Here is a 16,866-nt window from a genome sequence, read left to right on the forward strand (position 1 = left end):
CTAATTTGGAACTTATTTTCTGATTTTTTTCCTTTGTATTTCTTTTAGTTTTTGGATATCTAGCTCGATAAGAAATTTCGGATATCTGATTTTTTTTTTTCTGGATTAGATTCAGATCGCATTTTTCGGATCGCATTATCTGAAACGAACACCCCTACTTTAGCATACTTACTTTGAGAGACACTTTTCCCTAAGTTCTTAGCCAAATGAGTGCTAGGGTCATAAGGAGCAAAGCGTGGATTATGCACTAGGGTGCACAATGCTCATTGTGCACCCAAAAAGAACATACCATTTATATAAAAGAACACGATTTTTTTCAACAACTTTTCTACTTTAAAAAAGAACACACGACTTAAAATTAAAGAACATGTAAATCCGTATTTATAAATGAACATAGGTTATAATGAATGTACATATAGTAAATGAACATGTACGCTTAAGGTAAAAGAACATGTGCCTTTTAAATTTAAATTTGAAAAAGGAATATTTAGTTGCAAAATTTAAGGAAACAAATAACAACAAGCCCATTTTTCGAAAAGCTCGTTTAATTATTCTTGATAATTAATTATACTTTTGATATATAATATTCAAATTAAAGGATATTGGAAAAATTTATTTCATCTTCAAAATACATAAGTGATTTATGTTCTTGAATGATAATATTTAATAAATAATAAAGGAATCTTTTAATTTCGGATAACGAATAAAATCGAGTCAAAGTAGAGGTTGTGCGATGGCAGTCCATTGCGTCTCGCGCACCAATGATGTGCGCGCGTGACATCAAGACAATTATTAAAATCTAGAATTCGCGCGACATGATTTGTATGTGCTGAGCCATGCACCCTGTGGATCAGGCTTGCGCGCTGCACAATTGTGGATTTTATCTTGTTTTTATAATCTTTCTATAAACATACCTTATTCCATCCGGTTTTGAGAAACAAACTTCACGACGCGACATCACAACACGATTTCCAACAACTCAACTAAGATACTTCAAATATAATCCTCTAAAAATGATTCAAACACTTCATGGAACTTTCATTCTCCATTAATTTCAATCCATGCTAAGCTTCAGGATTCCTCCTCTCGAGAATTGTTATATATATATATTTCATATCTTTTCATATATTTATGCCCATGTGTTTATTGCTTTCATTACCTCATATTATACCATTGTTAATCAAATAGCTAAATAAATGCTCCAACATTAAAGTCAGATAATTTGGAGAACTGGATTAGATTTCCAGCATATTTGATTGCTTAAAGATCATATCACAAAAGTTCATCTTTTAGTAATTTGCTTGCATAAAGAACATATATCACATAAGTTCCTTCAAAAACTTGTTGGCAACTTCTTTTCCAAAATGAGTTTCTAAACTAAAACCTTTATAATTGTGCTCACACTACGTAGGCAATAAAATATGCCTACAACCAAGTTAACAAATCTTTTGGTTATAAGCTAATACCAAGTTCTGCATTAAGCTAGTTTTATCAATATTAACTTAGCACAAAATCAAATACTTCATCTGTTTTAACATACTTGACACACTTTTCTCGACACGCTTGCCAATGCATAATTTAATCATTAATAACTCTGATTCTCAATAAATAGAAATTTTAAAAAGTTGATATTTTGAAAGTATAGAACGAGACGAATCCAACAAAATCCATATGATTATATTTTTCTTTACATAAAATTTACAAAATGCAATCAAAGCAGTGAGAAAGTCAAACCGTGTCAAATATTTTGAAACAGATGAAGTAATTATGAAAGGCTAAGAGGGGGTATTATCTGCAGGTCAATTAAATCCCTAAGTTGTTGAAGAATCAGATCTTATATAGTCAAGAATTTCGCTGGTCACAAAACTGGAGTCATCAATTGCCCAGTCAGCCAAATATGTTGGCTTTGATGGTATGGTTGACACTTCAACATCCCCTAATAGCATTGCCAACACACGAGACATTATTGGACGTTGTGTAGGTGCTGTTTGAGTGCACAAAAATGCTACTGCAACCAATCTTTTCGCATCTTTCTCGTTGAATTCTTTTAATCTCTTATCCACAAGTTCGACTTCTTGATTGCTCTCATACAAATGCCAAGCCTACATTAGCAAGGTAAATTATAAGACATCAATTTAAATACACAATTGCAAAGATAAGCTACTTCTTCAATGCTTAGTTTATGTCATTAATGGATGGACAAAACTTTAATTAGATACCATCATACCCAATCAAGAAGATACATCTCTTTACTTCCTAAGGAATTGTTGCAATTGGACCTTCCACTAATAATTTCAAGAGCCACAATGCCAAAAGCAAACACATCAACCTTCTCAGTGAGATGTCCACGCATGGCATACTCCGGTGCAAGGTATCCGCTACAAGGATTGTATGAAAACGTTATATGGGGAAAATGAATGCAAAGAACAAAAGAAACATTTATAAAAACATTCGGATAAAATCTGGTGGGTAAACTACACACTACTAATAGAATTTAATGTATGGTGGAATCCAACTCACCAGGAATAATTATTTTTTAGCAGGTAATCTATCCTCACTGGGTAGATGTAGTTATGTCTAAAACATTCTTGTGTATGTTATATTCGTATAAGGAGAATAAAAAAGGAAATAAAAGATCACAAGTAAGTCAATATGTAGTACTTACATTGTCCCAGCAACAGCGGTGCTCATATGAGTCTTTTTGTCATCATACAATTTGGCCAGACCAAAATCAGAAATTTTAGGAATGAGATTAGAATCGAGCAAGATGTTACTGGACTTGACATCCCTGTGTACAATTCGAAGGTGTGCCTCTTCATGAAGATAAGTCAAGCCTTTTGCCACTCCCAGACAGATCTCAAAACGTTTATGCCAGTCAAGTTCCAATTTATAGTCTCCTATTATATGAATATCAAATATTAATGAATATAATGATGATTACTACAAACAAATTACTTTATTAGGAATTTTGTCGAAAACTACCTAATAAAACCAACTTTTTGTAAAAAAATACCTACTAAAAAATTATTATCAAAACGAAGTATAATGTTATAGGTTATGGACCACTACTACTTCTCCGTTTCATATTACTCGCTACAATTAACAGACTCCTAAGCAATTTTTGGAGAAGAGAAAAGTAGAGAGTAAAAAGATAAGGGACCCATGTGAGAGATAGAGAGAGTTTAATTGCCCAAAAAAGAAGTAAGTAATGTGAAACTTCCCACAATGGAAAGTGTAGCGAGTATTATGAAACGGGGGAAGTATATGCCAAAATGGTAGAAGCTGACCATTTCTTCTACACATGTGGTTTATTAAAGTCGTGTGACAATGCAATCAGGGGAAGGGTTAGTGCCAAAACACAGGTCAATGCCCTAACATTATACTAGCATATAAGGTAGTGGTCCATATCCAAAACATTTTATTAGGTAGTTTTGGACAATAATTTCTTATTACATAGTATTTTAAAAAAGTTGATTTGGGCGATTCTAAAAAACCAGCCCTTTTTATTGTTATGTTGAGACAAAATAAAGGAGAAATTTCAAGTTCATACCAAATAAGAGTTTATCAAGACTGTTGTTCTCCAAGTACTCGTAAACAAGCAAACGTTTTTGCCCATCAATGCAACACCCATATAACTTTACAAGGTTCCGATGCTGCACTGCAGATATAGTAGCTATTTCTGCTATAAATTGCTTCTTCCCTTGTTTAGATGCTACAGCTAGTTGTTTAACTGCAACAACTCTACTGTCATTCAAAGTTCCCTGTCATTGCAAACAAACACAACGAAACCAATTGTGAACCAGAAGTAAACAGGGAAATTTTACTACTTAGAATCACCTTTGGAACTACGTTAATCTGATAGTCATGTCTTAGAAAACTTTATTTTTCCATAAAAAGATGTACATTTGGTTAGATGTTTCAAAGCAGTAACTTAGCCTTGAAGGCTTCAATTGTCTATGCTCTAACAAATTGTTGGGATAGGAGAAAATGGAGAAAAGGAAAGGAAGGAAAGGTAAGGGAACGAGTACCCTCATTTGGACAAGGGATTGGCGGTAGGAAGGGGATTGAGAGGAGAGGAACCATTTTTCCTACCTCTTTAATAAACATCATCCTTTTTAAATTTAGACTAGTTATTAGGTCCGGGCTATGTTCCGGGTAAGAAAAAATTTCATTTATTAATATTGTACTTTGATATGATAACACTAAATACAACTTGGTGTAGTGGTTAAAACGTTAGTACATGAGCTTGAGGTCACGGGATCAAAACCTATACTATGCAATTTCTATTTTTTTTATTGTACATGGATTACATGAACTAAAACTCCTCAGAGAGAGCGCCACGTGACACTTTTTTCTGGTTTATGCACGCCTTTTAATATATTAGTATAGATTTCGGGGAAAATAAAGTTTCATCTTCCCACTCCCTTTCTTTCCCGACCCCTCCCTTTCCTCCGCTACCCCTCCCCTTCATTTATCTCCTATATTGCTATTCAAACTATGTATAAAAATTAGTGTTGTTCGAACCTTATGACACATGCAAGCTAGAGCTGTATCATTTCGTCTTCAGGTATATGGAAATTTACCAAAACAAACCTTTTAAAAATTCAATTTTGTGAATAAAATCTTTTAAAGCATTCTTTGAAAAAAAAACCACAAACTTAATTTTTTTTTTTCAAGATGAAACTTATTCCCATCTTGTAGGGTTTAACCCGATAAGTGACCAACCTCTCCTCATGTAGATTCATGAAAATGCTACCAATCCTTCCCCAGAGATTGACCATGTATCCTGGAATTATGTTATGTTTATCTTTTAGAAAAAAAAATGCATGGTACATCAAAAAATCCAACACACCATGTCACCATCCTCCATCCTCCTATAAAAACTCAAAATGAGCTGCCACTAAATGATACTTCACCCAAAATACCAATTCTATGGAATTAAAGCCCAATCTCCATCCCTCTTGAAATCCCACCTTTCCTAACAGGCAAAAGGTGGACATGGATGGATCTTTTGCTCATAAATCAACAAAAGTAGGAGTTGCTGGTGTTTGTAAGGATAATACAGGTAATTGGATCCAAGGTTTCCAGATGAAAACCTTTGGAGGAAGAAATCACAACCTTGGTGCGTGACAACTCTTACTTGGATAAAGAACAACAAACGAAATAGTTGCATCATTGCATCATATTGTAAGGGCCTCATGGAGACAATCATGCATACCAAGGGTAAAAGCATACTTTTTCAACATCAACAAAAAATTTACAGGGAGCTACTTCAAGCAATGCCAGGGACAAGAGTAACGTTGAATAGAGAGAGACCAACAGGCAACTCACATAGCTAAGGAAGCAAGGAAGGGAGATTTTGAACTTAATGATCTAGGTATTTTACCATTCCTTCCCCCGAATTATACTTCCTCCGTTCCATAATAAGTGAAACATAAGGATTGGGCACAAGATTTAATAAACATCACTTTCAAAAGCCAAAAAAATCATAAAATACCCTTTTCATTATCAAAAGGAGGAGAGAGAAAAGCAAACCACACAAAGCTGTGATGGATATTCTTGTCATTTTATAACTTCCTTTTTTTCATTAAAGGTATGTTTCACTTATTCTGAAACGTTCAATAAAATAGTAAGTGTTTCACTTATTATGAAACGTAGGAAATATGAAGGGGGCGTTTGGTTGGTTGAGTGGAAAGGGAAAGGATTTGAGAAAGGGCTACAAGGAGAATGGAAAGGTTTACCCTTTGATTTTCAAAGTTGTTTGTTTAGATATTATCAAAGGAAATCCTAGTATTTCCCACCACCACAACTTTTCCCCTAAAACTACCACCACCCATGTAACCAACTTTTCCCCTCCTCCACCTTTCCCTCCCCACCGCTGCCGTCGCTCTTACCCTTCCCTTTCGCCGGCGCGCCGCCCCTTCCCCTCCTCCTCCGTCGCCGGGCGCGCCGCCCCTTTCCCTCCTCCGTCACCCCTTCTCCTTCCCTTCATGACCATTATTTTTGCGGTAAATAATCTTTTCTCTTTCATCCTCTCTTGTAGATCTAGAGTTTTTCGGCAAGGGAGAGGTGTTTTCCATGGATGGTGGTGGTTTTCGTGTGGATGGTGGTGGTTTTCGTGTGGATCTGGTAGTTTTTCGGGTAGAGGTGGTGGTTTTGGGTGTGGATCGGTGGTGGGATGTTGGTTTTAGGTGGTGGTTTCGGGTGTGGAGTGGAGGTGGGGTGGTGGTTTCGAGGTGGAGCGGTGCTGGGGTGGTGGTTTCGGGTTGATGGTGGTGGTTTTAGGTGGTGGAGTGGTGGTTTCCGGTGGAGGGGTTCTAGGGTGGTGGTTCCCGTGGCAAAGTGGTTGTGGTTAAAGGTGATGGTCAAGGGTTTTCCATTCCCCCATTTCTAAGTGGAGGGGTAGTGGGGAATCAAAATAGAGGGATTTGGGGTAATGAAGGGGAAAAGAGGGGAAACCCCAATCCAAAGAAGTTTTTAAGGGAAAGAAATCAACCAATTCCCTTTTCCTTTCTTGTAACCCTCTAACCAAACACCCTCTAATTATTTGCTTGTATACCAATAAGGTACTCATCCAACTTCATACCAAAGTCTTGATCGGATCCCCATAGGGGTGACCCCCTCACGAGGGTTGTAAACTTTAATTACTTAGTAATTTAATGTTCGCTCATTCCTAACAAAAAAAGGACATCAACTTACCTTATAAACGATTCCAAATCCTCCTTCTCCAAGCTTATTTAAAGGGTCGAAATCTCCCGTAGCCGACCTCATTTCAGCATAACTGAAAGTGTATGGTTTTGCATCGATGCCTCCAAGCTCTGAAGAAAAATAACGAGCAAGTATAGATCAATACCAATGCATCATGAGGTTAATTACAAAATAATAATCAATTAAGAGTATAATACTTGAAGATGATGATTAACGAAAGTTGGATAAGATTAAATAAGGTATGTTATAATTATAGATTCCTGACTTTAAATTTATTTGCTCCACAAAGCATTAACATAAAACTTTGTACTTTGTTAGCACGTATAGTCTATTTACTAATTCGAATATAGATCTCTTATAAGAAAAATTCATAATCCATTAAGCATTATCATATGTTTCCTTCGAGAAAAGGATCTCCTATAGTTCTTTTTCCTTACTTTATAAAAACAAAAAAAGAAGTCATACCATCTTCTGCGGCGCGTAATTTCTTCCTTTTCTGAATAAACCAACATGCACCCATGGAAAGAAGAGCAATGACTCCAATAGGAATAACTATTCCAATAATTAATGCAGTCTTAGGAGTACTGTTTGTTGAACTTGAACGCCTTGGTTCAAACACTAAATAACAACAATGTAACATGTTATTTATGAACATGAAAATTTTCTATAATATTACTATTATCTAACAAAAGTATGATTATATTACATGGAGTAACGCTGAGAGCAGATATAGAAGGTCCATACGTTCCTTGATTAGGTATACAACAAGTTCCTTTTCCAGCCCAAAAAAGATGTATTTCAAGGAAGTTTGCCGTCACAAGAGTAGTATAATTTCGTCGAACAGGTCTAAATGACTCACCACCTGCCTCCCCACGTATGTCAAAATCTCTTTCCACCCGATTTCCCTTGTTTGAAAGAATTTAGAAGTGAGTTAGAGAGCATAGACAATTAGCATCAGAAATGACAATCATAAACTTTTTTTAGTTATATCTTAACCACATAAATAATTGCGAAAAGACTACTAAAGAGCAAATTAAATCACTTCAGATAATAATTGGTTTGCATAGATGTAATTTGCCAAAAATCTAATAGCACTTTGTGTAAATTAACTACAATTACTTGCAAGATTCAGCTGTATTATCTATGAATTACTAGAAGTAGGAAATTCTGAGCCATGGGATTATTAATAATAACTTAATCATTATGACATTTATCATTGCATAGGTTTTTTTTGAAACCATTGCTTTCAAAAAAAATTGTGTAGGGAGATTTCCAGATCATAACCAGCAAAAGTCTTTTGCCAATCAAAATTGATTACAACTTTTATCATAAGTGGCATTTTGATACCACCAAGCCGAACAAATTCCAAGGACTCAAAAAATTTGAAAAATTGGATCTATGTCCAACGGATCACCCCTACTAAGAAAAAATATTTTGTTTTGTCAGAAATTCCTCGAGTGGCTTTGCCATTTCCAAAAAGGATATAATTGACAACTCGAAGTTGCGCATTATCACATTATCCCTTTCCTGCAACAAATTCTGGTGTACCATGAGATGATGAGAATGATACATCAAGGCTATTTTTCTTTATCATTGCTCATTGGAAGTCTCCGAATGCCAAAATATGCTCAAAAAGGAGAGCTCCAAATGAGCAGAAAATAGTTATTGGTTCATGGTACACCCCGGTGCATGATAAATACTCAATTTTGATTAGTTTATATATATACGAGTACTAAATTTTATAAGCTTTATCTAATGAAAAAAAAAACAAGGATTTTCTAAAATAGTACAAGATCTAACTTTTACCTGGATAATGATATCAAACATGCGCCTTCCAAGACTTCTCCAAGTTACACCATTTTCAATTTGTAGCTCTACAAATTGCAATTGAACATTGTAATTACCATTTTCAAGGCCTAACCCATAGTATCTTAGAGATCCAGCTGACAATCTTGCTGTTTGGAATAATTCAGAGTCTAGACTAATAAACTGGCGTGGAGAGTTGAATGTATACGACACATTGTTGTTTGAGGTGAACAACCCAACATTACTAACAGCCCAGTGATCATCACTAGTCACAAAATAATTTGAAGGACCAAGGGCCTCATTATCACTTTCATATACAATTTGATTCGAAGCTGTAATTTGTGGACCACCACACTTAATAGCAAAGTCAAAATCTGCATAGGTAAAAATTGTCATGGATTAATGCTATATAATTATGATTCTCATTAGATTTTCAAATGTACTTTGGTAAAGGAATATAATCATTCATCATAATTGACCTCAACACAACAAAGGCACAAACTATGCGCCGGTGCATCTAGCATTACCAACTTTGACTAGTAGTCAAGATACCTCAAAGGCTCAAACTATTGGCCTGGATGCACCGAGGGTTATAAATGGCGTCGAAGCTAACTTTTCAAAGTTGGTATTTGTGAGCTATTTATTAGTTTGTGGTGTTTTGGCTACTAGTCAAAGTTGGTGCCTGATGGCGCTGGATGCACCCGCATCATAGTGTCTAGTGTGTAGGTCAATTTTGCCATGGAAGTGAGAATTCTATAACTCTGATTAAGCAACAAAACTTTGCATTTGATTTGAGCAATAGTATCCAAAAAGTGTATCGCACATAGATACACTTCATATAAAATTTGGAGTTGCCCCAAAAGTGAGGAATCAAAGAATTGAATCAGAAAGAATTACTTACATCGTCCTAAACCATTATTATTATGGCAAGGAAATCCATTCTGCAAGCAGTTCAACCCAGATGGCAAAGACCTGACACATAAATGTTTAACTCAGATCTCAAAGTCTTACCAAATTAACATGGTAACACAAGTATCAAGTGGATTCCGTGCAAAGTTTGAGTACATAAACAAAATTGAAAGAGCATTTTTTATGGACAACCATCTAGAACATGTAGTATTGGTTTAAGAAAGGGGTCATAACCTGCTATTTGCGCTTGTTATAGAAAGATTATTCGCAACAAAGTTACTGCATACACAATGAACAAATGTAAGAAATAAGCACTATGATCACAAAAATATACTTCCTCCGTTCTAAAATAAGTGAAACACTTCTCTTTTTTATGCGAGAATTTTGTGAGAGAAGTGTTTCACTTATTTCAACAACGAAGGAAATATAAAATATCACAACATAATGGATTAAACATACAGTTGTAGATTTGGTTGACTGATCCAAGAAGGGAGGCTCCCTGATAACTGGTTGTAAGATACATCTCTACATACAATATAGTTAAAATGTGTTTCTATTATATGCAGATCGTATATAAACAACAATTTAAGACGATCATGAATTATATATTAGAGGGGTAAAGAAATGAATAAAACTTCAAAATGGGAATTTAAATATGCTATACCACTTGGGATTAAAGCTCTTGTACTTCTCCAATTTTCACTTGTAATCACAAGGTTATCTCTATTTTATATGAGAAGAGGGGTAGGACACCAAAATATTAGAAACCCTATTTACCCTTATTATATCTCTAACAAATTTATTTAATTTTCTACATCCCCTAACAAATTTTTCTACGTATTTCGCACGCTTCGCGTGTATATAAAAACTAGTGTTTACTAAAATCAACACATGTTAGAATTATCATAAAACTTAGAAAGCCATTAGTGGTGTTTGCATTTTGAGAATTAAATTGTATCCCTTTTATATATCACTTTTATCTTCTTGGAGAGTGTATAGAACACATTTAGTCATCTATGACCAAAAAGATCTAAAGAGTTATCGTACGTGTTCTAGAGTTTACTTTATTCACAACCAATTTGTTTTTTATACCTTTGATATTAAAAAATATATTATTTTTACACTACTAGCCGTTATGCTACCAAATTCTCGAAAATGGAGTTGTACGTTGTAGAATATTACGATAGATCTAACTATAATAAAATACATATTTATTATTGAAAATTTTGTTTGTTCACTAATAGTTGAGACAACTATTGATATAAACTCCTAAATCTAATCTGAGAAATGTGCCAAGTTCTTAGTCTAATGACATGAGTAACAATGTAAAAGCATGTACGACCATTTATTTGAATTGTACAACTTACATGTTAGCCAGAGATGAGCTTTTCTCAGCAGGCAGAACACCAGTTAGTCTATTATTTCCAAGAAATCTGATGATTAAGAAAGAACAACCCTCAATATATTCTTGACCATATTGTCATTTGAAATATCTCTATTATATAAGGGAAGGGGGAGCAATGGTGTCCTCTTTTGAAACGCCTATTTTGCCCCCCCTTCCCTTTCTAAATTACAAAAGGAATGTCAAAATCAAAATCGGCACCCAAAGAAAACTACCTAAAATAAATTTACAACACTTACTCACAAATCACTTAAAGGAAGAAACTTTACAATTCACCCATACAATTGAGAAAATCACGTTATAAAAATCACGCAAATCACTCAAATAATCAGAAACTTTATTAAAACTTAAAATTAACATACAAACTAAACTACTAATAACCTTAGAACGTCAATACATACAAAAATATTTACAAAAATTATTACAAATCACTATTCTCAAGAACCATTCACAATTAATGGTGGGTCATGATAAAAAATAGAGGTGTATTTGTAGTGAAATCAGAATTTAGAAGTTAGACAAGGAAAAAATTATTTACTTTTTTATAGTGTTCCTATATATAATGAAACTTTTCATATATTTGGACCTATTTTTTTCTATTATATAATAGCGATTAATTATCAAGGTAAAAAGGTTTAGTAAAATATCATTCAAGAATTAAAGTACAACATATCTCTATTATATAAGGGAAGGGGGGAGCTATGGTGTCCCCGAATGAAGAGACTATGTTACCCCTTCCATTCTAAATTACAAATTCACTTACAAATCAAAGGGGGTTCAAACAAAAATATAAAAATATAATTATAACAATCACTCACAAGTCAACTAAAATCATAAAATTGCATAATTTACGTTATGCAAATCACTAAAATGAGAAACTTTACAAAAACTTAAAAATTCACTTACAAACTACAACCATGAAAAAATTGACTTGAAATCAAAGTGTTACTTTCTTTACTTTATGAAGTATTGTACTTAATTCAAAATCAACTAAAAAATTATAATATTAGAAATCATAAATAAATTCAATAAAATTTCTATTTTGATTCATAGAATTTAACTTTGAAAAGTAAAAAAAAAAAAAAAAAAAAAATGGTGAGAGATTAAGTGACAGAAACAAAACCAATCAAATTTTGCAACTAAAAACAATTATAATTCGTATGTCTAATGTTCAAATTTTGACTCTTATGCCGAAAAAATTCGAGTTTCTGTTTCGAAAAAAAATTCAAGCACGCATCGCGTGCAAAAAATTCTAGTACTATATAAGCAGAGACTACAACCTGGAAACTATGATACTTGTCACTTGTAGATTGATAAAGAAAGCAATATAATAATTACTCACAAGTGAGAAAGAGAGCTAAGGTTAAATAGTACGTCTGGAATTTCTCCTCTTATGTCATTGAAGCTCAGGTCCCTGTGCCAAGTTCAAGTTTCACCGGTCAATAAGAAATCGAACAAGAGAAACATAAATGGACGATAAATAGTTAGATGAACTTTTTTTTTTTTTGGTTTGGTAAGAGGAATTGCCCTATCGAATTAAAATCTCGCACAAGTGAATCCGGCTTGGATTAGCGGGCTACACACTTTGAGAGTAAGAGGGGAGGGTAAGAGATATCCCTACCTTCGAAGTTCCCCTTGTGAGAATTGAACCCCCAACCTCAAGGACAAAAGACACAATCCCAATTTTCAGGCCAAGCTTAGCTTTGGTAGGCTCAAGCAAAGTATATAGCAAGGGGATATATTGTCATTTTGTGCAAATCACTAGTGAACAACTTACAACTGAATCTTTGCTCCAAAAAAACTTACAACTGAATCAAACTTTGCAGTTCTCCTATACTGAGAGGTATGGAACCTGTAATGTTGTTATTCTGAAGGGATCTGCAGATATCGAAACATTTTGCAATAACTCAAAAACAAAACATAATATCATAGTCAATGATCTACGCTCTCTGTATGCTAGATTCATGTGACCTTACAAGAATTGTAAGGATGTAAGACCAGTTACAAACTCCAGAGAAGAGCTAATATTTGACAAGCCGCTTATCCTCCTACATTTTGTATACACATGAGAAAAGGTTAATTGGTAATAGAATGTTTTCTACAGCCTGTTTGGTAGTTATTAATAAATTGTGGTAATAGAAATGAATTTTAAGTATAATGTTACAAGACAAGCACCATTAAATCTCCATAACAACGCAATTTCAAGGTGGCATCGGATAAGAATAAAAATTTGAGAAGAAATATACTTTCTTCGTTTCATAATAAGTGAAACACTTCTCTAAAAAAGCTCTCACATAAAAGAGAGAAGTGTTTCACTTATTATGGAACGGAGGAAGTATAGTTTAAGATAAATTAGCATTACCTTGGGAATGAACAATGATTTCTTTCACAAATTTATATAGAAATTCATTCACATTACCACCATTTATAACCAGTTACCAAACGATGAGAAGCAGTTGCTTAAAAAACCATGGAGAGACATAGAAAAAGTACGCAAGAAAGAAGCTCACAATTCCTGCAAGGAGGTTAAATTAGACAGTGATGAGGGTAATGGTCCCAACAATGAGCTACCCTCAAGCCTCCTGCATGAAATAATTAATGGGATAACATAGTTAAGGATGTTAATACCAAGAGAATTCATATTGCAATTGAGTACTACCCCCTCCGTTTCAAAATATAGTTTTCATTTTCCTTTTTTCACGGTAATTTATGCAAGTAGAATCTAAGAGGCTATTATTTTTTTTGTTTATTTAAATAAATGTTGTATGAGAAAAGATGATTTTAGGAGAGAGAATAAAGAATAAATTGGTGAAAAAGCATTAATAGTAACATTTTTGTTGAATAAACAAAGGAAAAAACAAAATTCAAGAAGCAAATAAATGATGAGACATGATTTTTCTAGACAAATTATGGAAAAATGTGGAACTAAATATAAAAATGAAAACTATATTTTGGGATACCCAAAATGAAAATGAGAACTATATTTTAGGACGGAGGGAGTATTAACATGGATCGTTCCTCCTATGCAACTAACTTCTTTACCTTCAAAAATCGACTTAAAAAAGAAGTCTAGTGGGGAAAATCATGAAATGTACAAGAGTTTTTTGAATGAATTTTCTTACAATGATTGAAGTAGACTCCAATTCCCAACGAATTCGGGTATCACACCAGTAAGATCCGTGTCCGAAGCCCGCCTGCATGATTGAAGATTTACTACTCAATCTAATCTAAGTGTTAAAAACTAGGAACTTTCATAGGGTTCTTTTGCGAATGAGTTTGTGAAGAGGAGAAGATATGCATGAGCTCTTACACACGTAATAGGCTTCGCAAATTAGCAAATGTCAATGGGATTTCCCCACTAACTCCAGAACTGCTAATGGACCTGTTAAGGTAAGTCACACCACATTATAACTTAATGGTCGATAGCAAAATAGAAGAGAAAACGGTATACTCCAATTTGCAAAACAATCTAATTGCGGAACCAAATTTATAATACTTTCTCCGTTTTTTATTATTTTATATGTGACACTTTTAAAATCACATACTTCAAGTCAATTTTTGGAGAGGAAAGAGATAGAGATAAAGAAAATAAAAGGGTCCCATGTGACCATCATGTGAACATGTGATAGGAGAGAGTTAGAGAGAAATTATTACCCAAAATAAAAGCGTAACATCTAATTTGAAACTTTCTAAAATAGAAAGTGTAAGAAGTATAGATTTGATAGTAAATCTTTTATTAAGAAAATTTCAGTCAAGTTTCAAGAATTGTGTTATATTTAGCAATCTGTATATTGTTTTTCGTTGAGTTCCTTAAAATGGTTAATGTCGTATCCACCTTATATACAAAGTACGTTAATTCAACTCAAATATAGGTAATTTATGGAACCTGGCTTAGAAAAACTTATGTACATAATAACATAATATAATTACCGTAAAAATTTTATAAACCATGTGATGTGTTATTGTGGATTCAATGTGTCTATGCACATTGTTTTCATGTTCTACAGTTCTAGTACTAGAGTTATAGAAGATAATAGGTAGGAATTGGGATTGGGTCAAATGGTCAGTTTTCCATCTATTCTAGTGAAGTTTATAGTTCAGTTCCTATTCCAAGTAGGATTGGGCATGGTTAGGGTTTGGGTCGGATCCGACCAAGTCCTAGATTTGTATCCTAAAATTTTTGTTGGACCCAGACTCGGACCCGGATCCTAAGGGTCTAGAAAAGTTGGACCAAGACCCATTAAGGTCTACAGGGTCTAGGGTCTAGGTTCAGGGTCTAGCCTATTCCTTTATTTTTGCCCAATTTTCAATATTTTTAATATTTCTTGATTTTCGATATTGTCTATGATCTGTAGGGTCTAGGGTTTGGGTCTAAGGTTTAGGGTATAAATGACAAAAGTTGAAATTTTATGATATATACGAAGGTTTTTCTCTTAAACACAAAGGCAAAAAGAATATTAAATAACTTAGAGTTAAGTATAGAGTCTGGGTCTAGAATGTTAAGGCCCGGACCCTAAGAAGTTCACTTGGACCCAGACCCAGACTTTTAGGCTTCGAAAAAGTTAGACCCAGACCTTAAAATTAGGATTGGGTCCAATAAGGTTCGATTAGGGTTTTGGACCATGTCCATCCCTAATCCCAAGCAATTGGCCTTGTGGGTTAGGGGGAGTCTGGGGTACAAGACGGAAAAAAGATGTATGCCAAGGTATATATACAAAAGGTATCACTATAACCTTTTTTTTTTATTAGGAGATATAATTGGCCCAAAGACCAACCCTACTAGGCTACTAGCTTGCAGGGCCTAGTAATTCAAAGGTTGGACACAAAGTTAAACAACCTAAAAGACAACAGACTTAAAAGCCCATTGCCATCACAAGAGAATTCTCCAACAGATTGTTGCGATGAGGATTCGAATCCTAGGCAAAACCATAAAATTTAGAGTGATACTCCATTGAGCTATTACCACCTGCCCTTCAAACTATGACCTATGAAGCATGGATACTTCAAATTGTAACCACATCCCCAATGGGTACTTATACTGCGTACTTTGCTCTAGTTTTATTTGTTTATTTCATTTCACAAGGATATCTAGATTTCATTTTTGTTTATTCCATCTAAAACTTCAAAGTTTTCACTAAAAATGTATAATAATTGAAACAAATATTAATTTCTTAATATATTATAGGAAAAATTGACAATAGAGGTCTGAACTTTGGGTGATAATTTTTAAAAGGTCTGAACTATTGATTAACCTGTGTAGGTCCCAACTTTAGGGGGTCTTAACTTTTAGCGGGCCTCGACGACTTAAAATTGAAGATTTTTTTTTTAAATCTCACCTAGTTCCTACATCCCTCCCTCAATTAACCCTTCTGATGTGATCCAAGTTTTACAAGTGATGACCTATTAAGCCAGTTTTAAGTCACTAAGGCTCGCTAAAAGTTAAGACCTCCTAAAGTTGGGACCTACACAGGTTAATCAATAGTTCAAACCTTTTAAAAATTATCACCCAAAGTTCAGACCTCTATTGTCATTTTTTCCTACATTATATAATGCATACTTTACGTGCCTATATATCCTCTATTTTTCAAAGATTCACATATTTCATATCCTTACCATTTTGTGCTCAGAACCAAAGCCATGCAACTATGCAAGTATGCAACCTATACTTTGACATTATGTTCTATGTACTATCTAAAATTAAAGACATCAAACTTGCAGTAAGCAAAATGCTCTACAAAGATGTCTGATTCATGCATACATCACATTTTGACTTACAAATGTTCCAATCTTGTCAGGTTTCCAATTTCAGATGGTAGAGTGCCAGAGAAATTATTTGGACCGAGACCCCTGAAAGGTTACACTTTAAGCATTAACACAGGAAGTAGCATACAAAAGTGGTGCTTATGAAGTACAAAAGTTGCATATTATGGATGATATGGAGATGTGGATGCAGGGGATACTTTTTTTAAAAAAATATGTTATTTTGCTATTATAATGTTTGTTTCTAGAGGTATATGTTAGTTCGGAAAATTCAAGTTCGT

The 16,866-nt window shown here is 34.1% G+C and overlaps 1 protein-coding gene across 1 annotated transcript; it reads right to left on the reverse strand.

Moving 5' to 3' along the window:
• Window positions 1–1,622: 1,622 nt before the first annotated feature.
• LOC104887610 (probable LRR receptor-like serine/threonine-protein kinase At1g56140) lies at window positions 1,623–16,464 on the reverse strand. Its single transcript, XM_048638291.2, has 19 exons — window positions 16,439–16,464; window positions 14,136–14,207; window positions 13,948–14,019; window positions 13,336–13,407; window positions 12,802–12,873; window positions 12,632–12,703; window positions 12,168–12,239; window positions 10,791–10,856; window positions 9,883–9,948; window positions 9,658–9,702; window positions 9,416–9,486; window positions 8,515–8,888; window positions 7,415–7,613; window positions 7,174–7,326; window positions 6,700–6,818; window positions 3,551–3,761; window positions 2,666–2,897; window positions 2,228–2,378; window positions 1,623–2,102 (listed from the first exon to the last, which is right to left on the reverse strand). The coding sequence occupies exons 1-19, from the start codon at window positions 16,462–16,464 to the stop codon at window positions 1,812–1,814; spliced, it is 2,436 nt and encodes an 811-aa protein (XP_048494248.1). The 3' UTR covers window positions 1,623–1,811.
• Between the last annotated feature and the right edge of the window lie 402 nt (window positions 16,465–16,866).

The sequence above is a fragment of the Beta vulgaris genome, chromosome 2 (genome assembly GCF_026745355.1).
Source record: "Beta vulgaris subsp. vulgaris cultivar EL10 chromosome 2, EL10.2, whole genome shotgun sequence".
In the NCBI taxonomy this organism is placed as follows: Eukaryota; Viridiplantae; Streptophyta; class Magnoliopsida; order Caryophyllales; family Amaranthaceae; genus Beta; species Beta vulgaris.

What these genes read in the sequence shown, in the direction of transcription:
- LOC104887610 (XM_048638291.2), bottom strand. Translation starts at nt 16,464, where the DNA reads ATGGCTTTGGTTCTGAGCACAAAATG. An exon ending in CTGCAAAGTTTGATTCAGTT is followed by an intron (nt 12,240 to 12,631) that starts GTAAGTTTTTTT and finishes AACTTGGCACAG; the next exon opens with GGACCTGAGCTTCAATGACA. An exon ending in AGCTCATCTCTGGCTAACAT is followed by an intron (nt 9,949 to 10,790) that starts GTAAGTTGTACA and finishes TATTGTATGTAG; the next exon opens with AGATGTATCTTACAACCAGT.